The 27,479-nt window shown below is 43.6% G+C and overlaps 1 protein-coding gene and 2 long non-coding RNA genes across 4 annotated transcripts; 1 reads left to right on the forward strand and 2 right to left on the reverse strand.

The window, feature by feature from the left end:
• Window positions 1-1,604: 1,604 nt before the first annotated feature.
• On the reverse strand, window positions 1,605-21,970 carry LOC123140046 (disease resistance protein Pik-2). Its single transcript, XM_044559776.1, has 4 exons — window positions 21,775-21,970; window positions 7,821-8,912; window positions 6,161-6,883; window positions 1,605-4,154 (listed from the first exon to the last, which is right to left on the reverse strand). The coding sequence occupies exons 2-4, from the start codon at window positions 8,823-8,825 to the stop codon at window positions 2,205-2,207; spliced, it is 3,678 nt and encodes a 1,225-aa protein (XP_044415711.1). The 5' UTR covers window positions 8,826-8,912; window positions 21,775-21,970; the 3' UTR covers window positions 1,605-2,204.
• On the forward strand, window positions 16,491-23,421 carry LOC123140047 (uncharacterized). 2 transcript variants are annotated; one of them, XR_006469752.1, is made up of 10 exons: window positions 16,494-17,132; window positions 17,854-18,070; window positions 18,629-18,789; window positions 19,892-20,673; window positions 20,762-20,849; window positions 20,975-21,110; window positions 21,332-21,437; window positions 21,744-21,805; window positions 21,916-22,083; window positions 23,253-23,421. It is a non-coding gene; the product is annotated as an uncharacterized lncRNA (long non-coding RNA). The 2 variants fall into 2 exon arrangements; XR_006469751.1 differs by having other exon boundaries at window positions 16,491-17,132; window positions 18,629-20,673.
• On the reverse strand, window positions 22,598-24,008 carry LOC123140048 (uncharacterized). The gene is made up of 3 exons (XR_006469753.1): window positions 23,867-24,008; window positions 23,556-23,792; window positions 22,598-22,718 (listed from the first exon to the last, which is right to left on the reverse strand). It is a non-coding gene; the product is annotated as an uncharacterized lncRNA (long non-coding RNA).
• Window positions 24,009-27,479: the final 3,471 nt, after the last annotated feature.

Below are 27,479 nucleotides of genomic sequence, written 5' to 3' on the forward strand. Positions count from 1 at the left end.
CTTGATAGCTTGCTGAGTTCTAACTTTAGCTTCACGAGATTCTGGAGCCCCTTGATCCATTCCGGCAATTTTTCTAGGCTGCCGGATAGCTTGAGGCTCTGCAGGTTTTCCGGAGCTGTGGGCATACCATCCAAACAGCCATTTAGGCCATCACCTGACCACACTGATAACGATTCAAGACGGCTGAGACTGGAAATGGCTGAAGAGAGAAACCTGGACCATTTTTATTGTTGACATCGACCACTCCCAGCTTCTGCAGGCCAGTGAGACCTTTTACTCTTTTATAGTGGCATTTCCCAAGCAAGGTGAACATACTGCAGTGTACGCCGGGCCTTCAGTTTCCTGGTCCTGCTTGGCACCTTAACACAAGAAAAAGCTATGTCCCTAATGATATTAGGGTACATTATGCAGCAAGAAATAGTGCAAGTATCACATCTATCAAAATCATCAGTGTCTGTAAAGCCATCTGAGCTGCATACTGCACATTGCAGTGCAAAGATGTGTCGACACTTCGAAAAACAATTTTCCTCATTATCCCCTAAACCACTACCGGCATGGAGATAGCATAGCTTACTAAGCTTGATGATGGTTCTGGGCAACATAGCTATACCCGTCTCTTTGATGTCTAGTGTCTCAAGTTGTCTCAGATTACCCACCAAATCTGGGAGGGAAAAGATGTACCTACACCCACGTAGAAAGAGGTATCTCAGATGAAGAAGCTCCCTCGCCTCCCCTGACTATCTACAACATATCCATGATCGCAAATCAGCAATACAATGGTTCAATTTGGTGTACAAATGGTAGTTTTTTGGAGTGGGAAAGAGGAGAAGAACACGAAGAAGAACGAACGGGAGGTTAAGGGAGAGAGGAGGAGGAGGAAGGCGCCGGGCGGGTGGGGTCACCATCCTGTTGCCCTGCGGGTGGACAATCGTCCACCGGTACAGTGACAGGGGGCTGTCGGGGGAACCCCCGCACCGACAATGGCTGTCGGCACAAGGGGGGCGGGGAGCGGCGACGTGGCCTGGCCACTAATCGTGCAACACGTGGTCGAAAGGCCACCTGTCATCACACGGTTTGCCGGCGAGCGCCAGCCGTCCCGCGGTCGGGCGACAGCTTCCAGTCGTCCTGTAGTCCGACGACTTTATAATATTTTTAGAAAAAATAAAAATGGCGTAGTATTTGTGAAATTTAATAAATAAAATGTATTATTTAAAGCACTCCTGCATGTGCTCCTTATCGTCCCCCGCCCTTCTACTTTTTTCCTTCTTTTGATATATATGAGAATAAATACCCGCCCTCCTACTTCACCTGTTGAGCTGCACCCCCGCTCCGGCTGCTCTCATAGCTCAAAGCACAATCCGTTTTGGCCGGTGCGCTACTTCACGTCCACCATGTCATCCCTTCATCCCTAAGCTGCAGATGAGTACGTAGATTCTAGTATGTGATTACATCATTCATTTCATTCTGCTGAGAGATGAAAGACAGAGCGCAGAGACTGACATGATCACCACAGGAAGAAGAAAAGGATTGCAAGCAAGCAATCACATATGATGCAAAACACTGACAATTTGTATGCATCTAATCCAAATAATTTACAACCACCAAAGATATTACTGCCGCGTTATTAGAACAGCCCAACGATGGCATGCACATCGCCGGCCGGAACGTACAGAATTACAGTTACAGAGCATCTTGTAATGCAGTGCCTGACTCATTCTTCAAGAAATCAAAGCAGAGCCGAAAAGCAGAAATGGCATCCTGACCACCAAGGGCAAAAGAAAAGGGTTACATTGCATCGCAGATGATACAACATAGTACAGAGTACCCACGAATTTTCTCCATCTACTCCAAACAGTTTACAATCACCAAAGATAGATATCGCCATACCCTTATTATGCAGCCCAGCGATGGTGCACACGTCACCGGAACAGACAGTTACACGGCATCATATATTACAGTGGCCATTCATTCTTCAGAAAATCAAAACAGAGCCCCAAAGCAGACAAGAAAAACCACCTCTAACATGCGCAGAACAACAGTGCCGTCGACTCGTGTGGGCTTTATTTCAATCCATTATTAGAATATAACAACCAATGCAAGACATAAAAACAAGAGAGTGGGCACAAGATATATTTTCCAATAGCATGGCATGACGGCCACTCAGTAAGGATACTTAGGACAGAGGTAGCCCCAGGTTTCTGAGCTCATTGCACCTTCAAGATGGGTCGATTCTTATTCCTATCAAGCTGCATCTGCATCTCCTTCCTGACTTTATCTTGCACGGGTTTGTATTTCTTTTCTTCTTCTTTCATCCATTCATGCATTCTCTTACTCATTCTTTCAATTTTCCCATTTCTTGATGTTTTGGGTGTAAACCAGCTACAATGAACACCAAGCCGTACTTCCTTGATGTTTTGGAGAAGTTCTAGCCCAGAGAAGGCAATCGCAGTATTTCCAATGCTAAGGGTCAGCAACTCAAGATTGGGCACTGATTCTTTCTCAAACTTCACTAATTTAATTTCCATACTTGTGTAGAAAAGATCAAGCACCGTGAGCCTTCTGAAAAGGCCAGTCTGGAACTGGAGTACATCGATCTTAAGCCAGTGATCCGACAAACCCAGAATGGATAGGTTTGGTAGGTTCCCAGGAACTTGCATGGCTTCAAGGTTCCCTGATAGCCTGCTGAGTTCTAACTTGAGCTTCACGAGATTTTGGAGCCCCTTGATCCATTCCGGCAATTTTTCCAGGCTGCCGGATAGCTTGAGGCTCTGCAGGTTTTCCAGAGCTGTGGACATGCCATCCAAACAGCCATTTAAGCTATCACCTGACCGCACTGACAACGATTCAAGATGGCTGAGACTAGAAAGGACCGAACAGAAACCCGGACCATTTCTCTTATTGATGCCGACCACTCCTAGCTTCTGCAGGCTTGTAAGGCCTTTTATCTCTTTTATAACGTCATTTCCCCAGGCAAGGTGCACATACCGCAATGTACGCAGGGCCTTCAGTTTTCTAGTCCCTCTTGGCACCTTAACACCGGAAGAAGCTATGCCCCTAATGATATTAGGGTACAGTATGCAGCAAGCAAGAGTGCAAACATCACATCTATCAAGATCATCTTCAAAAAACTCATCTGAGCAGCATACTACATATTGCACTGCATAGATATTTCGATGCTTTGAAAAATAATTCAGCTCATTGTTATCCCCTGATTCTTTACCAGCATGGAGATAACATAGCTTACTAAGCTTGATGATGGTTCTGGGCAACATAGCTATACCCGTCTGCTTGATGTCTAGTGTCTCAAGTTGTCTCAGATTACCCACCGAATCTGGGAGGGAACAGACCAAACTAGACCCACGTAGAGAGAGGTATCTCAGATGAAGAAGCTCCCCAATGTGCTCAAGGTGATGACTTCTTAACCCTTTTGTTCCTTCCAGGTCCAGCACCCGGAGAAACCTCATCTTATCAGAAATGTAAAATGGCTTCCACTTGCTAAACACTGTCAATGATCGTATACGGGACAGCTCCATGGTGCTCTCCAACTCGCGCTCATCACCCTCCCAGTTGCTGCTTATGGCAAGGTGACGCACTGCACCATGGGTATTCAAGCTGCAGCCTTCCTCCAACCTGAAAACAAGATTTTCCTCCATCGACTCTGCAATGCTGATATCACGAATCAGATCGTGTAGCTGGCAGGAGTCAAATCCTTGTATGCTGCAAGCTGATTGCTGAGTTGGTAATATCATGCTTCTCTCTACGAGTTCCATGAAGTATCTATCTGCTGTGGCCTTGTCTCGTGCATAACCTTCAGCAATCCATCGGTAAGCCAAACGTCTCCGGCTAACATTGCGGTCTTCAGGGAAGATGGACATGTACAAGAAACAAGACTTGAGATAATAGGGTAGGCCATCATAACTTTTCATGAGAACTGTTTTTATGACCTCAAACTTTGGATTCATCTCCAGCTCAACACTGATATGCTCATCCAGTTTTCTCCACTCTGCAGCAATTTTTGTTGGTTGATCAGCCAAGAAGCCACCTATGGTGACGATCGCAAGGGGAAGTCCATTGCACTTCTTTAGGATTAGTTTTGCTGGTTCAACCAATGCAGGATATTGCTCAGCCAAATCAGTAGTCCTATTCTTAAATACCTGCAATCGTAGGAAATATAATTAGTCATTTGACTATAATTGAATTAGACCACTTTTCCTAGTTTATTTAATAGCTAGCTAGCATTCCCCCAGCTTGGGTGGCGAGTACACAGGTAGCCTTGTTGTCACAGCCCCTCAGTCGCATTGAGATCATAATCCTGTCGGTATCTGGACTTTGCATTTAGTGCAGTATATACTAAATGGACATGCATCTTCTAATTCGCACAGTTCACGGACCCACCATGGGCACAGAAGCATCCATACAAGCACTGTAGGCCCTGTTCAAGAATGTGTCCGATTAACCAGTTACCTTGCCGATTAATCCCTACTCATAGGGTCACCGACTAGCCGATAAACTGATAAATTGACCGATTAATTGACTAAATGGTTGATTAATTTGCCGATAGCCTATTAATGCCCTACTCACCGGCCCACCGAGCAGCTAACAATTAACGATTTCCTCAACAATGACTGTAGGCATCATGTGCACTAGGCCACATCACCGGGCAGGATGACTGTACGACATGTGCCGGTACAGCGCTGCTAATGATTATTAACATTTAAATACCCATTAAGTGTACAGTTTAATATACTAAATGCATACCAGCACCAAAACGGGGGAATCAGCACTGATATGTTCCTCCCAAACATTGACTAAATTATCTGTTTTTTTCATGATTAAGTATTGCTTGAAAAATTGTAGACTCATAAATATTTCCACAAAATTACTCATGTCTGAAGATGAACCACATTTAGTAATGGGTAGCAAGATTAATCTCGAGCAAAACTTAAGTTCATGATTAAATATTGCTTCCAAAACTCTAGATTCATCAACATTTCCAAAGTACCACTCAAATCTCAAGATGAACTGCATTAAGTAACTAGTAGAAAGATTAATCTCGACCAAAAAATGAGTGCAATCTGGTAGTAAAATCTGTTAATCACAGTAATAGTATTGATCTACCAAACTATGAATTGGGATGCAATTGTTGTCAGAACCTCCATGCTAATAAATTGGTTAATACACCAACCGAACAGTTTTTTAAATGAAAAAAATTCAAAAACAAATGCTTTTGAAAATGTACTGGATTTATCACAATTTTCAACTCGTGTAATAGGAATTGGCAATGTGAGACAAAAAAATCCTCACAAACATGAATTGAAAAAAAAAGTGATTCGCCACGGTTTGACAAAAAAAATGCGCCGTCCAAGTCCATGGCTGGCAGCGGCCATGCTGATCACGTGGCTCTGAGCTGCAGGTCCAGATCTAGCTATGCCTGCCTCGGCTTGCTTGGGGGCTTGTTTGTGCACTCGTGAAAGCCGGAGCGGCGGCTCTGGGATGAGGTGGTTGCTGCACGCGGTGGCTCAGCTTTTGCCACTAGGGTGATAGAGTAGTTGACTCGACTGGTGTGTGGCCAGGGGCCAGTGTGGAAGCAGAATTGTTGGCTTTGGAAACCGTTGCCATGTTGGAGAGGTTGGCTCCGTCACACACTGACGGAGCCATCAGCTCGGCTTGTGCACGGCCTCGGTGCCGGTGTGTGTGTGTTGTTCATGTATTGGTTTTCGGCTAGTTTTTCTTATAAACTGGTCATTCATTATTCTACTTAAGGGAAATGCAGAGCTCCTGCCGGTTGCTCAAAAAAAGCGAGTCACATATAATTTTATATGGAAAGTGGTGAGTTCATGGAATATCGTTGGCCTGTTGCTAATACTGTCCTAACCCAAGCAATGTGTGATGTAATCAGTTTTTTGGTTTAATTGCTAAAACTGCTGAAACTATATCATTTGTAAATGATGAGTCTACGACATGAGTCATGGTGGCCTAATATTATGCTTTTGCAACCCGCTTTGAAGTATCTTTTATAAAGATAGTTGGCCATTATGTGCTTACAAGATACTATTTTGGAATGACCATTCAAAACTAAAAACTGAACTGAGATAAAAAGAGACAATATATTATTTTGTTAGCAGATAAGGTGAATAATATAAAGAGCACTATTTGTTACCTTTCTTGTGAACAGGTGACTTGCATCCTTCTCTTCAAGACCATTGAGCAAGCGTATGCACTTCGGTTTTTTGCAACAATGCTTAGCAATATCCTCTCGCCTTGTGGTTATCACAATGACCAGATTTTCCATTGCATGTAAACATGGCAACATTTTATCCCATTCTGTGCTAGATGACAGGTCATCAAGAACAATCAAACAACTCTTTCCTTCTGAACGTCTGCCCAACACTTCAATCAACTCTGCAACTCCCATCAAAGCAATGTTTTTTTGGGTGTCACCTACAAAGTCCATGGATCCCTTGTTTGCATCTAGTTGCAATGCCAAGCTCCTAAGGAGTTCCTCAAGCTTGAAAGGTCGCAAGACTGTGACAAAAGCATATTTCCCAAACATGGCAGTGACATCTTTGCTCTCGAAAACATTTTTTATCAGAGTGGTTTTTCCAAGACCACCCATTCCCCATACTACTATCACCTGAAATTGATGGGTGCTAGCTTGTTCTACAATTAGTTCAATAATATCAGATTTTTCTTTCTCTCGCCCAATAAGCTGAAATTCCTCCAGAACACCTGCCATTGTGTAGGTGCGTGTGAACCTCTTTTGCACTGTCATATTTCCCTCAACATCAGCATTGGATTGATCTTCTTGTATCTCATTCTCAGGGATGTTGGATAACTTTGTGGTAGATGCTGGCTTTGATGGATAGGTAACGTCATGAGAACTCTGAACACAAGCAAACAATAGTTAGATAAATCTTTAATCATGGGTACTCAAAAGAAATACTGATGGGTAAGCTCAACCTTGTCTATTTCTACACAGGAATGTTGATGTGACAACAAACCAGAAATAGTATATCATGCTCGAATGGTATGTATACAAGTTAATTTAGCTAGGATGACCTGGTCAGACTGGACTTCGCCAAAAATAATGAAAGTAGTCTAGAAGTTTAAAAGGCAAAAAAGAAGAAGCACAAATTATGCATGAATACATCAAAATTTGATTGGTACTAGAAGAGAACATAAAGTATTGAAAACCTTAGCCCTCAGTATGGTATGAACACCATGAGCAACCGACAAATACAAATCCTTTAGATGTCACTTTTACCAAAGCATTGGAACATAGTGTTTATTTGTAAGATGGAATATCCATATTTACACCCCACCCATGAAGGCTCAAGGAGACACATTGCCAAGCCTCACTAGCCGACGAGCAGGAAAGCTTTGGTATTTCACACTAAATGCCCGCTAATACCTCTCCACCGAACGGCCATTACCTCATCTAGGGACCTGGGCAGAAGACATCTCTATCAGCAAGGTCGATGAGGAATCCCGGGAGGCTGAGAATGTATCCAGTTAGGACCATCATGATAGTCAGGGCCTCAGGGGAGATAAGTTCCCGACTTGCAAGCTCAGTTGAACAAGAGAGCTGGATTTGTTCCACACCTAGGGGATTCTTTGCCGCATGGAACAGGGGGGCAGTACCAGGAATTCCCCCTTCCTCACCTTGTGCAAACATGCAAATTAATTTAAGCCTACCCATGAGACGCTCCATAGCGATTACCTTTGGTCACTATATAATACTACTCTAACTGATATAATGGTTCATATTTTGGGTGGTCCTTTTGAAAATCAAAAACATGTGTTTAAAACTGAAGTAGTACCTGTTTGTAGAAAGCATAGATGGTCTGATCAGCAGACAATTGCTTCAACTCCGACACCGTACTTGGTTGACCTGGACACAGGCTTGCAACTTCAACATGTTTTGTGGATACTATGATCTGGCTCCCTAGTTTGTTCTCTGGGAAGCAAATCTTGATCTGGTGCCATTCTTCAATTGTGGACAGGTCAGTAAGCACAATCAGGCACCTCTTCTCATTGACATATCCATTGAAGGCTTGAGCCAAATCTTGACCCTTCCTTTCGCCCTCCAGCAGAACACCAACTCCTACTGTTGCATGAAATTGTTTCACCATACTCTGGACAAATTCTGTTGGACTGAAAGGGCGCATCACCCTGACCCATGCTCGGCACGGAAAATTCAATTTGACGATTGGATTCTCGTAGGCCTCCCAGATGATGGAGGTATGCCCAACACTGCCATTTGTTCCCCATACACCGATCACTCCAATTTGGTTGCCACCCTCCTGGTTGATCAGTTGGGCAAGATCCGATCTTGATTGGTGTTTCTTTGCGGCGTGCCTTGCTTCTTCAACACCAAACATGGTGGCAGCAGCTGTAGCAGCAGGCTCAGTGGAGCTAGAGCCCTTGATGAGGCTGTAGCGCAAGTTCCTCTCGCTCACATCCTTGACCTTGGTCCTCAGCTCCTTCATCTGCTTGGCAACATGGCGCCGGTTGAGGAGTGTGCAAGGGATGCGCCACCAGGACTGCTTCTTCATATGAACGACAAAGTCCTGGATGCCATCCTCGACGTCGTAGGACACGTCGCGGACCTGCTTCACCCAGGTCCTGACCACCTTGTTGTGCTCATCTCGCTCATCGTGCGCCACCATCAGAAAAGATTGCATCATCTCCAGCTCGTCCGTGATGAAGGCCTTGTCGCGCTGGACCCCGAGCTGCAGGGCCACCTCCTCTGCTACGGGAGACTTGGCGGATCGAAGCGCTGCATTCAGCACAGACTTGCCGATGCTCAACGCCGTGGCCTCCATCAGTGCCGATGAAGCCTCTCTCTCCTTCTCTTCTATGAGGGTTTGTGTGGAGTGGATCTGAGAATGCAGGTCTCAGGCACACAGGTCCTGTTTAGATAGATACTGAAAGTTAGTCTCTGGTAATCAAAAGGCATGCATGGCAGGCCTCGACCATGTTGCAGATTAGTTTAAAGTGGGACTCCTAACTACTCCCTCCGTTCCCAAATACTTGTCTTTCTAGGCATTTCAAATGGACTCAACATACGGATGTATGTAGACACATTTTAAAATGTAGATTCACTCATTTTGCACCGTATGTAGTCACTTATTGAAATCTCTAAAAAGACAAGTATTTAGGAACGGAGGGAGTACGTAGTAAGCTTTACACCAATGCCCACCACGCTTTACAGCGATGCCTCACATGCGAGGATTAATTGTTAACCAGTACCACTACCGATGGAGCTTCCCCCTCTTTTCCCTTGAGCATCTGAGAACAGGTCTCAGGCTCCTAGTCATGTTCAGATAGTTGATGGTGGAGGTTATTCTTTTTTCAAACAATACTTGTCAGGCCTCGATCGCATCACCACGTATTAGTTCAATAGACAGTGGGACGCATCACTAGTAAATTAACAGCCAAACCTCGGCTTTACAGCGATGCCTCACATGACCGTACTAATTATCAATTTGCAGAATTGTTTCAATAGATGCTAGCTGCACTCACCGGGGTGATCAGTTCCATCATTACCCGATGGAGCCTCTCTCTATGTCCTCATGAGCATTGAACAGGTCAAGTTTAGCAACATGATGATGATGGAAGTTATTCTTTCTTTCTTAATGAAGAAATGCCAGGCCTCGATCGCATTGCACATTAATTCCAATTCACAGTGTGGGGCACACTCATCACCGGTTAATTGACTGCCAGCCGTCGGCTGCAGCACTGGTTAGGCTAGCCATAGTGGGAGTAACGTACCGGTAAGATGCATTTGGGACTAGTAAACATGTTTATGTGGCACACAATTAAAGAAGAAAGAGAGGGTTAGAGTAACATAGGTAGATACTGTATCATGTTAAATGCTATGCTACTTTGTGTCATGCATGACAATAAATATAATAATGTGTATGATACTAATTTATGATATTATACACTATGAAAGTAATATCATACACTTGTATCATATGCATGACACTAGTATATATGATACTCCCCACTATGAGTAGCTTTAATTGACACCCAACCGATCATTATATGCCAACACAAAGTTTTAGTACCATTTATCGATCGGCATATATACATGATGCACTTTGTGGGATGTCGGGACTCACTTCCGTGGGGCATGTGCTCCGTTCAGCTCCCAAGATCGCATCGCGTATTAATTTAACCAACAGTGGGACTCATCACTGGTTAGGCTTTACAGCGAGGATGCAACTGGTCTATCTACTGAAGAATAAAGTTTATGCTTGTGCTAAGAGAAAAACAGTAAGACTCATCACTGGTTAGGCTTTACAGCGATGATAGGAATGGGAGTAACAATTGTCAATTTTGTACTACTACGCATATTTGTTTAGCAGTGGTATTGATCAGGTACATCCATGATAGGATTAACAACTATTAATTTGTACTAAGCTTTCAATGTGCAGAGTAACCCCCGGGCCGCATCCCTCCCTCACCACTGCTCAATTTAATCTATAATATCTATTCTCTAATCACCCTCATCCTTCCAAAGTGTCTAACTTCCCGGCCGGTCACCCATCCTGTCAGTACTGTAGTCTGAGCACGCTTAACTTTCGAGTTCTATTCCCCCTAGTTTCCAAGTCTGCACTTGTTGTTTTCCTGACAATAGTAAGATGTCAATTCTATTAACCAACAGGAGTTTAGCTTGAGCATGAAGTCACACTTTTCACTGTTTGAGTTTGAAACTATTATTTTAAAAAACAATAATTATTTAGTAACACTAATATTTCTTGAATAAGTAGTTTGACCACAGTTTGACCAAAATTCAAAAAAACTGAAATAATTATTTAGTAACACTAATATTCTTGAATAATTATTTAGTAACACTACTACTTCTTGAATAAGTAGTTTGACCACAGTTTGACCAGATTTAATCAAAATTCAAAAAAAAATAAAATTTGAGCATAACTTTTTTTCCTCTTAGAATTTGAGGATTCTAAAAATTTGCAAAATGGTCTACGGCGGACTAAAGGGCATCGCACCCTTTAGTCCGGTTCGTGTCTCAAACCGGGACTAAAGGTCCCATTTGAATCGGGACTAATGCCTTCCGACGCCCTAGCCGCTCGAACCGGGACTAATTCTCACATTAGTCCCGGTTCTTAATGCAACCAGGACTAAAGGGTGCATTGAGTTGTGACCAAAGCCCTGCTTTCTACTTGTGTCCAACCTCGGAGGTCCTAGGCGTCGCCGTCGGAGAGGAAGCATGTCCCCAGCACGTCAACGGGCACCTCGGCGCGGCACTCAGCCACAGCCCCAGCTCCGGCCCCCGCCACAAACCCCCTCCTTCCTTCCGTTCCTCGAGCGGCACACCACCCGTGCCCGCGCTGCTCCCCTACGGCGCGCGGGGCCTCCGGAGTCACCGCCCAGGCAAAGCACAGGCGGCTGATGGCAAGGAGGTGCGCCACGCTTCGCGGCTGAGGCCTGGTGGCCTCGAATCCTTGGGCTCCGACGGCAGATCAAGTCCATTGCGCTGAATTTTCAAGAGCACAAAGATGAGCCAGGTTCGGGGTCGTCAGCGGCGACGAGGAACCACCTCGGTTGAACACGGCTGCGGAAGGGGGACGAGACAGAGGCGATGAGCTTTGGTTCACAGCTGGATAAACGAAAAAAATGCTCATACTCCCTCCGTTCCACAATGTAGTGTATATAGATTTTTCCAAAAGTCAAATATAATGAAGTTTGAGCAAGTTTGTAGTAAAAAAATATTTTTTTGGAAAGGGGCTTTTTATTACTAAAAATATTTAAGCATTACACTCGGCCTCTTCATAACTAAGATGCACGCAGCCAAACAAAGTCCTCTCACATAAACGAAAAAAAAACGAAATACACTAGTAAGGCAGCTTACTGTTTCGCATGGACGGTGCCCTACTGTGAAATGTACTACTTGCCATGTGAAACAGTTGCTGCCTGACTCTTCGAGATCATGGTGATCACCAAGGACAGAAGAAAAGAGTTGTAAACAAGCAATCACGTATGATGCAAAAATACTGACAAGTTTTCTCCATCCAATCCAAGCATTTTACAATTGCCAAAGGTATTACCACCACCTTATTGCAACAGCCCAACGATGGGTGCACATCGCCGGCTGGAACATACAGATACAGAGCATCTTATATTGCAGAGCCGATTCAATCTTCACCAAATCAAAATAGAGGCCCAAAGCAGAATTGGCATACACACCAATTGCAAAAGAAAATGGTGACAAGCGTAGCATATGATGCAACATAGTACAGACTACTGACGAATTTTATGCATCTAATTCAGATAGTTTTACAATCGCCTAAGATATCACCACACCCATATTAAGCAGCCCAACAGAAAATACGGTTACAGAGCATCATATATTGCAGTGGCCATTCTTTCTTCATAAAATCAAAGAGAGCCCCAAAGCAGAAAAGAGAAGAGAAGTACCAGATCTAACAGACGCAGAACAACAATGTCGTCGAGGCGTGGGCTTTATTTCGGACCATTGTTACAATATTACTAACGAGGAATGCAAATGATAAAACAATGAGAGTAGGTAAAAGATAGATTCTCCAATGGCATGGCATGGCAGCCACTCAATCAGAATATTTAGGAGAGAAGTTGCACCAGGTTTCTAAGCTCATTCCACTGTTCGAATCAACCACGTAGTGAAAGTCCTGTCCGGTACGGACTAGTAGCAGTCACCGAGTCGGTATTGTAATAGGCTAGCAGCCAATGTTTTAAATAGCCGTCCGCTATAGCCCTTTCAGCAGGATGCCGTTAAATGGTTGCCTTCACAAATAGCCCGCTATATCCCGATATAAACCGCTATAGCTCCACTATAGCTGTTTTTGGAGGCCTGCCGCTATTTTCAATGAGCTTTTTTACTGTACCCTGGTACTCCAAGAACATACCCCGGAGTACCAAACAGATCTGACAGTCCATGGTGAAGGGCAACTTTGTTATTTCTGATTGAGGCTAAGAGCTCTCTCGGTAGGGCTGGAGAAAAAACAAGGACCCGGTTTCTCTGTGCATCTCGATCGAATGGCGGGGGCGCCTCATCCCGATCCATTTTCTGCTGCACGCCGCCACGATCGCTCCTTCTCCTTCCCCTTCCCCGCACCCCCACCCCACCCCGAAATCTCTCCCGACAGCGACCATACCGACCTGCCCTCGCCGTCCCCTGTGCGGATCGTTTCTAGTCGTCGCCGCCCGCTGGAGATCGACGTCCCTCCATATCATTGCCCCGGTTGAGGACAGTAGGATGTCGACCCCTTTGGATTTTATCACAGCAAAAAAATAGCTGATAAAATCTAGATGATCTGAATGTGGTAGCATGGCAATTGATCGGATGATTACTAAATTTGCTGCTACATGAAGAACTCGTCGGACGTCAATGCCCTAGTAAACAAGAAACCAAAATACCCTAACAAGAAATAATGACATGGTTGATTGATTACGGTGTTGCCCCTTAGATCAGGGTACTCCATGACTTTTCAAGTCAGTACTCCGCAGGGCTACCGATGGAGTACCCAATTATGTTAGCCGTTGGATCAGTGAAAATAGAGGGTCTACATTAATTCTGGGGTACAGTAAAATAACTCAATTTCATTTGGCTGCCATCTAGTTTTACCGTTCCAAACTCTGTTCCGATTATTCCACCAGTGCCACCAGAAATTGAATAGCATGGCAACTTTGTCTACGTGTATCGTCCATAGGGCATCCATAGCTGCATACACAGATGAACACTTCTCCAACTTTGTTCTCACCTCCTCTAAGCCCAGCATTCGCCACACTTCCTTGACCTCCTTACACCTAGACCCGTCAATTGGCAGGTACTATACCCGTCAAGGTGGCCCGTGGATTAATTTGATGGTTCTCAGGAGTTCCCTGCACTGCACGGCCACAAGCATAAAAGTATCCTTCTCCTTGGCCACATAACCTGACGTACCTTGACTGTAAATTTTTTTGCCAGAGCGCGCCTGGGAGTGTTCCTCGTTGAGCAGGACGCGCTCCACGCCCGTCTCTGTGGACACGGTAAGCGCGCACAGGCTCGCCAGGACGAGCGTGGACTTCTCGGTGCCGCCCTCCGTCAGGTGGATCTGCTCCTTGCGCTCGCGCCAGGGCTCGGTGCAGTCCCGCGAGAAGTGTCCCAGCTTGTTGCAGTCGTAGCACTTGACTTTGCTCATGTCACGGCCGCCGCCGCAACCACCGGATCCCCAGGAGCCGCCAGGGTCAGCAGCATTCTAAGGCAGGCGAGAGTCGTTCCTCTGTTAGAGTAAATCCGAGGCGCTCCGTCGATGTACCGAGTACCAAGCAATCACACAAGCACGACATCGAGATTTGTTAACGAGGTTCACCGATATGGCTACATCCCCGGGGCATGACTACGGGCGCTCCTCCCCATGACACCGTCACAATACCGCACACAGGCTGCCCGGGCGCCGGCACACGCCGCCGGCTCCCCCGCGTACCCGTACTATTATGTTGGCATAGGTTACATCGTGTGTCTACCCCGCTATATATGAGAGGTCTAGGATACAAGTGTCCTACTTGGACACGACTCCATATCCTATCTACACACCGTACGACTTCAAGTCCAACTGTAACCTAACTTGTACAATAATATTCGACACAACTCTAACAAATTCCACCTTGACGAATATTCTCCACCACCTTGAATTCGTCCGTGCGTCGAATCTTCATGTACATTGGACTTGAGATACGCCATGAGCACTGCTGCCCTTCTCGTCTTCTTCACAGTCAACACTTGAGCACAGTTAAGTTTTCCATTACTCTACTTTGTGCTCCCAACTTTCGGAGAATCCGTTCAACACCATCACGCACCGACCACTGTCTACGTGAAAGTGAACAACTCAAGTGTTAGACGCCACATATAAGAGTTAGCTGAACTCAACATCCCCACTCTTTCCTGACCGTCTGTCTGAAACTTGAAGGAATTTCACCGTCGCCCTGTGTCACCTTGATTCAAATTTGCAGTTGTCTCACCCTTCTTTTGGATAGTCTCTGGCATGTCTCACAGCTATAGCACTCCGCCCCCTTCTGTATTTGTCATCTGCACTTTGCCATGTGCACTGAACACCACAGAATATACGACCATGTACTCTCTCAGCTTTTGACAATTTCAGACTTTCCGCCACTTTCTCAGATTCTCCACGGTCAACTCCTGTCCATCAACTAGCACCGATAGACCCAGTCACCAACTTGAATCCGGTACTCGTCAACACTGCTTCAGCACCCCCTGCACAATTTGTGTGACCAAACGTCTCACCATTAGTGCCTTGGTCTATCGCTGTGTCCCGTGCTTAACGCACGCCTCGCCGTTATGACCGCGTCGAGCCTCTGCTGTCCTGGTCGAGTCTCCCAGGTAGCTAGCCCACACTGCCTCAACCCCCACTGCAGAGAACCACCGATCATCATCAACCGATGCCGAGTATCACGTCTCCATCAGACCATTGGGCCCCAGTCCGATCCACGTGTCTCTCGCTATCCCGCTGAAATAGGCTTCAATTCTCTGATATCTTACACTGTAGCCCCTTCATCAGCACAGAGTGAAGTCACCCATCAGACTCCAACTCCGCCTTCAACATGACTCCATGGTGGTTGTACATGCCACCCACGCGCCCTGTTGACTTCAAGCTCTTATGTGTACACTGCCTTGAATCAACCATGCGTCATAGTCCGTCGAAGCAGCACAAGTCCTCAGACCTGCACCATGTGTTTCCACGCCCCAGAAGTCGGCCACCATCAGCATCACGCTCCTATGTCGTCGTCGCTGAAATCACCACCATCTTCTGCTTTGACCGACATCCCCGTCGATCCATCAGACAGTCCAGTCTGACCCAGCCAAAACTATCCGACTGCAACCATACTCCACCCTGCGTCGTGTCCGCCCGCACATCTCCGTGCATCGCTTGACGCCCCGTGTATGCATGATCCTGCCACGGCATGCTCCAGACTCCTCCGACGCTTATACGCATGTCGTCGTCCCTGATTCCTGTTTAATTGCTCGTGTTGAACATCGCTCCTGCTGCCATAATGCCATCTCCGATCCATGTGCAAAACAAAGAATCCCAAAAAAGTAGTCCCTCGTAGCCTTGTGCCCGTGTAGCAACTAGCTCAATATAAACTATCAGCTCCATAATAAACAACACATGTGGCCACCTTTGCTATCTTCCTTGCTCTTTCCTTTTTTCCAAGATCTTCATCCAGTGTGCGCAGCTATTTTCATGTTCTGACACACTGCAAAGTCTCCCGGAACCAGACTTCTTTTTCTTTAAACAAATCTCGCATGCAGCGGCTGCTGGTTCCTATTCGGGCATGGCCAACGGTATTGAACATATAAAGCCTGCTATGCTACCCGCCATTCTAGAGCAACCGCGTGCGCTGCTCCTGTTGGGCCGAACGATCTATCTACTGTAGCTGTATTTTGGCTGCTGGCAGCAGGTCAGCCGTCGGTTGTTTTTCACGTTTCGTAGTTGCTTCATAAATGGATGATGAGTGGGGCTGGCTATGCGTGGGGTCAATACAACATAATGATTTTTCTCCTGCCCTGCGTAAAAGAAAAAAAACATAGACCGACGAGCGGTAAAAGGAAAAGGCGACGCAGCTTCCTCCTCCCCTCGGTCTTTTCTCGCCTTCTCCTCTCCGCCCTCTCGCTCGCCGTCGCCACCATGGCCTCCCCTGCCGCTCATCTCCACCTCCTCCTGCGGGTCCAATCCCTGCCCACTCCATCCCCTCAGCCCATGGATTCCGGGGCATCCCCTCTCGGCCACCACCTCTCCTTCTCTCTTTGTTTCCCCCAAGTCCCGATCTGGAGCGGGAGAGACAGATACGGCCAAAAGCGCCGGTGCCGGCGTGGGATGATAGAGGCCGCCACCTCTCCTCACCTCCTCCCATGTTCCGGTGGCGGCACCGGGGAAGAAAGGAGCAGCAGCCATAGCAGGCGCGGTGCTGGCAAACGCGAGCGGCAGTTAGCCGCAGCAGGAGGCGGTGTTGATGAGGTGGCGGTCTGTGCCGTCGCCGCCGCTGTCGTACTCTGGGAGAAGGTCAAGACAACATGAATCAACAACGCCACGGCGAGAGAAACGACCATGGGTCCTGGAGCCGAGGTAACCCTCACATCCCCTTCATCCATTCTCATCCCTCCCTCCCTCACTCCTTTTTGCTTGCTGCCGCTGCAGCTCTCTCTATCTCTCTCACCTGATTTGCTCTCTCCTCTCTCTTCCATTCATTTCTTATGATTTAATCCCCAAAAAATTCATCTTTGTTTGTTCTATGCCTACAAGGTGTTCGATAAAATTTTAGCTTGGCTTTAGCGAAATATTAATGCTAATAATGTATGTAAATTTTATCCTCTGTTGACTTCCACTAATTTCTTTTTCCCGAAATTTAGCTGCAGATTTTATGACTTGTCTGTACAGTATATTACGTTCTGATTATGTGGCTTGCATGAACTATCTATGGCCTCTGTTATAACTTTTTCTTGTCTTATTCATCACACTGGAATCGATTGTATGTAAATTATCTTCTAAGTGATGTTGATGGAAAAGAAAGTTCATCCAAAAAGAAATATATGTGCTCCATCGCAGGAATTATATTCCAGGGATTAGTTCTTCAAGCATTTATTTTGATTAGAATTTGCATGTAAGCGTAATAAATAAATAAATAAATGTATATTCAAACTTAACTGAAATTACTCTTATCTGTTTCTCTAATGTTGACAAGTGCATGACCTAAAATCAGAATTCTCTGAAAGCTTTGTTACCCTAATGAGACAAAGTAAGACTGCTCGGTGTGTTGATGATGTAATAGATTTAACATATATTTCAGACCTTCGCAATAAGCATCACACGGACCTGGAGAGTTTAGCGTTGACGTCACGGACATTGAGAACACTTTGCATTACCCTCAAAAAAGAGAACACTTTGCATTATTTGTGCTAGCCATTGGAGAGAGTATAAGAAGCACATGTTCCCGTGTTCTGAAAGAAGTTGTTGGTTTCGCTACCTGTTTGCTTCTCTTGGTAAATGAGGGCTCACATGAGAAGGTATCATCATCTTTCTGTTTTAGTACATTTATGTATTTCAAATTAGACGAATTGAGTGGCGGTATAGTGAATTGAACTGCAAGTATGCAAATTAATAGAGCACTACTTTCACAATCTCTGGATATGCATGTGTTGCTTTTGAATGGTGAAATCACTGAAATGTATTATATATTTTTCTGAATGAGAAGGGTTAAGGTTTATACCCTGCATTTTTTAAAATTAGGTAGCTAGATGTTAGACTCGAACCTATGTGAGTGGGAGCATTCGTCTACCCTGCCTATGGTGCATGAGCTCTTGCAGCAGGATAAACCATTATATTTCGTCTACAATGCAGCATATGCAGGAACTGCTTTGGTATACCAGATTTGTATTATCGTGCAACTAAGTATTTATCATTGCAGTTCAGTTCTCAGCACGTCATTTATTTTTGCAGGCTCTGGCTTGCACACCTTTGTTGTATTTAGGGCCTCATATTGCCCTTTTCACAATGAAAGTGGTTCAGTGTGGCCGGGTTGATTTAAAGAGTGCTCCTTCTGACACTATTCTTTTTAAAAGTAGGCCTTCATGGTTGGAGAAAGACTGTCCGGAGTTTGGATCTCCAGTGTATCAGGAAACAATCCCATTTAGCAAAATACTCCATGAAGTTCATCTTCAAGTTGTTCCTTGGGGCATTGGGACCGCACTTGGAGAGCTTCCTCCATATTTTGTTTCTAGAGCAGGTTATGTTTATAATGTTTTGCTCTTGCCAACTCGAACATAATGTACCTTTGTAATCATCTCATGCTATACCTCATTATTCTTTAAGTTTTTATTCCAGGGCTTCATTGTGAATTGCTTAAATTATGTATAAATGCTTCACCGTGTCCAAACTTACATGAACACATCACATGTGTAATTAAGTGTCAGAAAGAAGTGCATAGTCCTATTAGCAAGAAGCTTCTTGATTGATTACAAATTAATCAAACATCTATCTATAGCACACTTTGATCAGTGATGACAGTTGGATTTTTATTTGATTATTGCTTATTTGTGTGCCATCTTCCAGTATAGCCTTCAATGAGATATATAGTTATCCTGTGTGCAGAGCAGAGTATATATAAAGTTTAGTTTTATGGTCCTGCTCAGATGTTAGATCTTGAATGCATTTAAGTAACATCCATGCTCCCTCTTAAGTCTTTTGTGAGTCTTCCTTTGCTACTTCTCTGATGGTTCTGTTTAAATGACAATCTTTTTGTTCCCATTTTTTTGTGATTATGTCTAATAACTATACGATAAGCTGACTTATCTGGCTTATAAGTGTTAGAATCTCGACCTCATAAGTGATCATTAAAGATTAGCCTAAATTAAGGCTAAACAATCCTTGATCTTAGTGTTCTCTTTGGAAGAATTACTGATGTGGACAATCCATGTTTCTAGCATTTTATTGTACCTCTCTAAAATTCCCACTCACATGGTTAGATGCTATTCCATTCGTCTCCATTGTCATTGACGCCGTACAGGCTTAAGCCTCTTTGTCCCTCTACTGTAATCTAGCAATATATCAATGCTTAATTTGATTCAGTTCTTGCAGCATAGATAGCATTAAAATGCTTGATGTTTTGCCTCTTTGGGTGGCCTTGCTTGATGTTCTCCTGATGTCTATAGATTGTTACAACGGAATGACTTGTCAGACTCTTTGTATGCTTATAAGCTTATCAGTTCATTTTTCAAGATTAGAATGTTATCAATGATGGCCACTTCCAGGTTGTTGATAATGCATTTGCAGATCATTGGTGTGTGTGTGTGTGTGTGCTTACCCCTTTGATAATCAATATGGTGCAGATGCGTCTATCATAGATTTCATTTGACATTTGATGTGAATACTACATGTTGCAACGATAAAAGGTATCCATGAGGTTCTTCCCATCAAATGTATTTAAAATTCACTATCCGGTTTTTGCCTATTTAGTTTGTTTGCAGATTATTTTTGGGTGGTTGTGTTGATCTCTTGGCAATTTATCGATAGCCTTGGAAGCTTCAATTAAGTTAATCAGGATTAGAAGATTATTCATTAATTAAATTATGAGTTTAGTATTCCCATATGCTTCTTTGGTCATAAAAGAAAGTAATAAATTGGCTGTTCTGTATAGGTTTTATCAGTTAATTGTATTCTGGACTAGAAGATTTTTCATTCACTTATCTGAATTTTGTAGCTCACTAGGTACCTCCTGTAATTAGGTGTACACAAGTCTTCTGTAGAACCTGATTGTTGATATCTCCTAAAAATAGGAAGGTTATCGTTCATTACCAACTGTATCAGGACACTTTTGTAGAAGATATGGCTTATTGTGCATTAAAACAGTAGCCACAAAGTTTGGTCTTTCTATTATTTCTCTATACATTTGATTTGGATTGTCCGAGAAGCCTCCGTCAATACTAAAATGTTTGTTGTTTGTTTTGTTGTTGGTCTACAAACATTTATATTTTGAGAATCATTCTGAAACCGGGGTTCAAAGCACTGAGGAAATATGTTCTATTTCTGAGTCTTGTGCTAATGCTTCAAAGGGAGATGAAGAAAAAGAATCAGAACTATTGACCCACTGTATCTACTAGCAGACTAAAAGGTTTGGTTCCAACTCCATTCAATGTCTGTGATTAGCAACATGGCACACATCTCACTCATAATTTTCTTTGTTACTATGTTTTGCACAGGAACACTGTAATGCCCAGTAAGGTACTGACGTGTTATGCAACTGCAGTCCTATAATGAATTAAAGTTTCAGTTCAAGTTGTTCACCAGGTTGTTCTTCCCCCATCATTCCCTATATTTTCTTTTTGTAAATTACATACTGAGCTATAGGTTGATCGGGTTTGTTGCATGAGGCAGAACAAGAATAAGAACATTTGTTAGCTTTTCATGTGTAGGTTCAGCAGTGGGCAATGCTTGAGACAGAGTTGGGCGCACAACATATATATAAATATGTCGTCGCTTCTGAATAAACATAGATGAGCTGCAGCAGGGATGAGATATCTGTCCGACTGTCATCCTTCGCTGATTTGGGTTTGTCATTTCTGTCAGCGTCCGCTTCCTTCGTTGGTTGTCAATTGTTTGCACGCTGCTGTAGTTCAGAGATCATAATATATTTTCCAGGGATACAATCGACTATGTCACCCAGTTGCTAATATAATTGTTCAGTTCTATCTCATAGAGATTCTTACAAAATATCATGCATACAAGTCCCAGTTTAAGTTGAATATAACCACTGGATTATTCAAATGCAGATTCTTTTGTAACTTAAGAGGTTATACATAGTTGCATGCACTTACTTTAGCTAAGAGGAGCACAACATTGGAGAGAAAGGAAATGATCAAAGTTAATCTATTTCAGGTACATATTTTGTACTGATTGAAACATATGAGCAAGGTTGTCGCTGTGATGTTCTATGTCATAGTTTTCCCATGTAATATGATTACATGTTCCACTTTTAATCCAAACATGCTAATACTGTTCTTTCATTCAGAAGCTGTCACTAACACTTAATAACAATGAAAATTTATGTTCTAAAAAATCCGACTAAACTTTATTATCCTATTTATTAGTGCATTTTATAAACCTTTGTAAGCGTCATGATTTCTTCTGTTAATACAATTTGGTTGTTCCAATTCATATTTATATTGTGTTCTGGGCTTACAGAAGAGGAAAAATCATAAGTTCTGGTATATACCGGGCCGGCACGGGATATTGGACGAGGCGAGGTTGTTCCACTTGCTCAATTGCTATAGACTTGACCTTTTCCATCCCTTTCTTCTCCTCTCTGTGCACCAGCATTCTCTCACCCACCCTCTCTTCTCCATTCCATCGCCAGTGTTCCTCTGCATCGGAAAGATGAGTTTGATTGCAAGATCTGCTTCCTCACCCGCAAGATCAGCTCCCTCCCCTTTATGCATCGTGCCGGCAGGTCAATTCTTCAGGTGAATCATCACCAGATCAAGCTGGCTCACCCACTTCCAGGCATACCTTGACCAATAGCACGGTATTATTTCAGTTTTCAGTCATTGTTTTTCCTAGAGACATGGTCAAAATAGAAAAGTTTTACTTCTGAGACAAACACAGAAGTGTAGTTATTCTTCGTGATTGAAATCGATATTTGTTTCATTGTTAACAAGAATAGATCGGTCGTTCATGCGGATGACTAACCTGTTGATCTATTTATGGAAATTGCAAAAATGTCCGATTCATCCTAGCTAATTCAAGTTAACTTGACTACAACAGTATATATCTTTATTTACAAGCTCTGCTCCACATGGACAACAATAATAGTGGATAGGCAGTGTAATTCAGAGAGAATCAGACATCAGTCTGATGGTACTTAATATTTGCTTCTATAACCTGATCTGATAAATGCTATCATATCAAGTGTGAGAGAATGAAGTTCCTTCTCTGGTTAAACTACCGGTTCCTGTTGCGTGTCCTAAACATGGATATTGCAAAGAAAGGTACGGCATGGTAACCAACACGAGCAACAAGATAGTATAATCCTTCAACATAAGTAAAACATAAGATAGGGAATTCATGATGCTTGCCTTCCTGGTCAATGTCCCAATGAAGCTGCAGATCGAACTCGTAATTCCCCTCATTGCCTGACTCTATTGAAACGATGAAGAAACCCTGGAAAAAAACCAAACGGAGGAAAATCAATATTCATGAATTTCCAAAACGTGTACAGTGCATGAATTGTATTCGTTGTCATCCAGAAAGTTGAATATGAAGCTACTGAAATTGGGAATAACATTTTCTTAGAGTTCTACAATGCAAGTTATGAATTTTTAAAGATTTAAAGACATTTTGTTAAAGTGCATCTTCCTTTATTTCTAAGCAACAATACTGACTAAGCTTATATATGTCTGTTCCTTAGAAAGGGGATATGGAGTAGTACGAGAAAGGGGATCCAGGAGCAACCAACATATACAAGCTTAGTACTACTACAAACCAAACTAGAATGATTTTGTTATGGATTTTACAAGTTCAACGGGTTGAGCATTTTTATGTGATTTTCCTGATAAATCAAATGTTAGAATGAAAACTTTTATACACAGGGAAGTATATCCTTTGTCTGATAGTGTGATGAGCAAGTAAATTAAACAGTGTTGAATATGACCATGTTTTTTCATGCAAATCAATCTGTCTTTCTATAATCTACAGGCAGGTCATGGCTAACATCATCAAGCATCAACAGCAAGCAACAAGCAGCCAGCAGCAAAGAAGGGACAGGTTGATAAAAAAAGCAAAGAAGGGACAGGAGCAAAGCAGCTAGCAGCAAAGAAGGGACGGCAAGCAACAAGCAGCCAGCAGCAAAGAAGGGACAAGTTGATAAAAAAAGCAAAGAAGGGACAGGAGCAAAGCAGCCAACAGCAAAGAAGGGACAGGAGCAAAGCATCCAGTGGCAGCAAATAGAAAACAACATCAGCAGCACGCAGCCAGCAACATGCAGAGGTGATTTCTCACCATGCTGCAAGTGGCAAGGTCGTACGGAGCAGAGCAACGAGCTCCGGACAACGACAATGGCGGTCAACGTCAGGGAAGAAGTAGGAGGGACCCGCGGCTTCGAGTCCATTGTCCAGAGGAGATGCGGACAACACGGAGCCCGTCACAATCTCTGGAACTGTTCGGTGAGGAGGATGACTGCGATGTCGTAGTGGCGGCCGGCAGAATCGACGAAGGTGGCCTGGGTCCAAGGGGCTGCTGCACGTTGGTGCCCGGAATCACCATTAAAGGAACAATGGAGCTAAGGGAACTACCTAGGAGCAAGAACGCACCGGAAAAACAAGGTGGTTCACGGCGGCGTCCAGCGGGCCTGCATGTCGAAGCCGGAGGCACGGACGTTGATCCGGACTGAGGGCTAGCGTATCCCGCCGATTCCTGAGGCTGGTGTTGCAACGGCGACCGGCTTCCGGCTTCCCCAGCGAGCTAGACGAGAAAGGGGATCCAGGAGAACAGGAAATGAAGTGAGGGAAGTAGTGGGCTGGAGTAAGAGATAAGGTGAAGGGGCATGGGTTCACGGACGCGTGTGGCGTGTCCCTGCGAGACGGTGATAAGGCGATTTTGTCCTGACCTGGAAGACCCATTGCTAAGTGGCAAACGGACGGTTTGGGAAAAAATAAAAAGAAAATGAAATTGGCTGGAATATTCCTCCTCTACTCCTTCATAAGCTTTGCTCTAAAATTTTAAATATCTACTTATATAATATAATTATGAAATTTCAGTATATATACAGTATGCATAGATCTTATTATTCCACATGTTTTTTATGATGAAAACACATCCAGAGAAAGGTTCTAATGTAATGAAGTGCATTTATTTATGATAGCTCTTCCATCCTAATAAGCACCGGTGGAGCTTAGTGTAGTGTTGGGGGGTCTTCACCCTTGCACATTTCTCTGAAGAAAAAATAAATAGAGGGTTAAGATGGAAGCAAAATTAGTATTTCGCCCCCTCTGAAGAAAAAATAAATAGAGGACTAACATTTATCGGGTTGTTGATCCATGCAATATATGTTATGAACAGGTTTAAAAAAATGGTCTTGGTGAAAAGTTTTGTTGTATAAATAGCTTTATGCCATTTTTTAGCTTTTCTTGATTTTGTTATGTTGGCTTTTATTAAATTTTGTTTTAGTTGACTAAACCTTCTATTCAATCATTTTGTATGCTTGGGTTAGAATCTAACAAAGCTGCTTCTGGATGCTCTGATGCACATGCAAACACACGCCGCTTTCGCCCAAAGTTGGTCCTGAATCAATCTCATATGTATTGTTTGAATACTCGGCTACCTCTGGCTTTGGCACCACAGGCGCACGGGTCATCTAGAGTCATGAAGAAAAGGGCGAGAGCCCAGTAAATAGATATTCTAAAAGTCCTGAATCAAGCAAGATAAACACATGATGGTGAAGTGAAGGAACTTTACCGCATAATAAATACAAACTTCATAGCAAGATCAACACCCAAAGCCAACAATCTAAAATATATTTTATCACAGATAAGATATGTTGTTGATCGTCTTAATGGTATAAGTTTAAAACCAGAAGCCATTGTACAGAAAACAAACAAGTATTATTGAGCTTGGATGATGATATTGAAGAAATTTCTGCTCTGAGCAATGCAGGCCATGAAGAACAATGGCTATGAAGACTTGCCATAAGTTTATAATCAGAAGCCGTTGTACCAAAAACAAACAAGTATTATTGGAGCCTGGACGATGATATTGAAGAAATTTCTGCTCTGAGCAATGCAAGCCATGAAGAACAGCAGCTATGAAGACTTGCCTCAAAGAAATCGTTCTAAACATCCAACAATACATTTGTCTAACATATCTCTGCCTATCTACAAGTCTTGCTCATAACATTGTAAATGATCGTCAGTAAGCTTCTTAGAAAACATGTATCATCAACAACCATCTATCTATCATCAATCCGTACTTATTTTCATATGTTTCCCTCTGTGTCTACATATTTTGATGCACACTCTTTCTATACTTGGCTTTCTCTCGGCCTTTGCGCCATGGGTGCAACGGGTCATCTAGTGCTTCAGAACAGATGCCCCGCAGCCAACTAGGCTCGGATTTCAGCGTGGAGCAAGTTTAGTAGCCTCGCAGTCTGTCAGGGTAGCTTGCAGAAGAGATCGCTGCCCCATGAGAAAGAGAAGAAAAAGAGAAGAGAGAGAAGAAAAGCATATGGAGAGATGGCGCTGCATGCCTGGTTGAAAGCAGGAAGATGACGATGTTGGGGCCCATAGTACCGATCGCTTCAGCCATAGGCGTTGGGTGAAAATAACTTAATGGGTGCCTCATCTTTTCTCTATCTAGCTGGAGGGGCTGGGGCAGCACCTTGGTGCAGCCTCCATTGTACATGCCCTTCGGCGCTAAAGCATTTTCGCTAACGGGCGCATACCGCATACCCACCCTTCGCGCTGGGCTGGCCCATCTGCTCTTTTCTCTCTTCTGTTTTTTGCAGAAAAAATGCGGCTAAGGTGAGACTCGAACACAGGACCTGCCGCCTTAAATTAGCTCCTACTTACCATCCCGCAACCAATTCTCATGTGACTACTAACATCTTTCCCTTCTATTATTGTTTGCTTTTCTTTTTTCTTTTCTTCTTTAATCTTCTTCCTGGTTCGATGTTTTTCAAAAAAAATCGTGACTATTTCTTAAAAATCGACGAACTTCTTATCAAATTCAATGATCCTTTTTCAAAATTGATGATTTTTTCTTCAATTCGATGAACGTTTCTTGACTTTGATGAAATTTTCTTCAAATTTGATGAACTTTTCTGAAAACTTGATATGAACTTTTTTCAAAATTGATGAACTTTTTTTCAAATTCGATGAACTTTTTTCAAGTTTGATGAACTTTTCTTCAAATTTGATGAACTTTCCTTCAAATTTGATGAACTTTTTTGAAAACTTGATATGAACTTTTCTTCAAATTTGATAAACTTTTTTCAAACCCGGTGAACTTTTTTCAAAATCGATGAACTTTTCTTCAAGTTTGATGAACTTTTTTCAAGTTTGATGAACTTTTTTTCAAAATTGATGAACTTTTTTCAAACTAGGTGAACTTTTTTATAAATTGATGAGCTTTTCTTCAAATTTGATGAACTTTTTTCAAAAGCGTTGAACTTTTTTCAACATCGACGAAGCTTTTTTTGAAGTATTTGAATTGCTCTTAAAAAATGACGAACGTTTTTAAATTCATGATTTTTTTAAATAATTCAAACAATGGTGGGCACTGCGCAATAAATAGCGCAGCCGCACTTGTTCTTATATGTTTGGTGGTTTATATCAATCAAGAACGTGCAGTTGGTGTAGTGGTTAGCGGACATGGCACAATCACCGAGCGACCTGAGTTCGAATCCTGGGTAGGCACATCTCACCGAGACGGCCTCGAGTCGCTGCACACCGCTGATGATGCGGCCTGCTGCCTCTGATTGCTTCGGACACGAACATAACTCCTGCTCAAATCGAACCTTGCTCATGATACCACTTGTTAGAATAAATCCGAGGCGCTCCGTCAATCTACCGAGGACCAAGCAATCACACAAGCACGACATCGAGATTTGTTAACGAGGTTCACCAATATGGCTACATCCCCGGGGCATGACTACGGGCGCTCCTTCCCATGACACCGTCACGGCTACATCCCCGGGGCATGACTACGGGCGCTCCTTCCCATGACACCATCACAATACCGCACACAGGCGGCCCGGGCGCCGGCACACGCCACCGACTCCCCCGTGTACCCGTGCTATTATCACCAGTAGAAAAATACCTCCACCCATTAGTCCCGGTTCAAACACGAACCGGGACCAATGTGCTTACACGTGGCATGTGCGCCGAGCCCAGTCAGGGGGGCCTTTGGTCCCGGTTGGTGGCACCAACC

Source organism: Triticum aestivum, chromosome 6B (assembly GCF_018294505.1).
Source record: "Triticum aestivum cultivar Chinese Spring chromosome 6B, IWGSC CS RefSeq v2.1, whole genome shotgun sequence".
NCBI lineage: Eukaryota > Viridiplantae > Streptophyta > Magnoliopsida > Poales > Poaceae > Triticum > Triticum aestivum.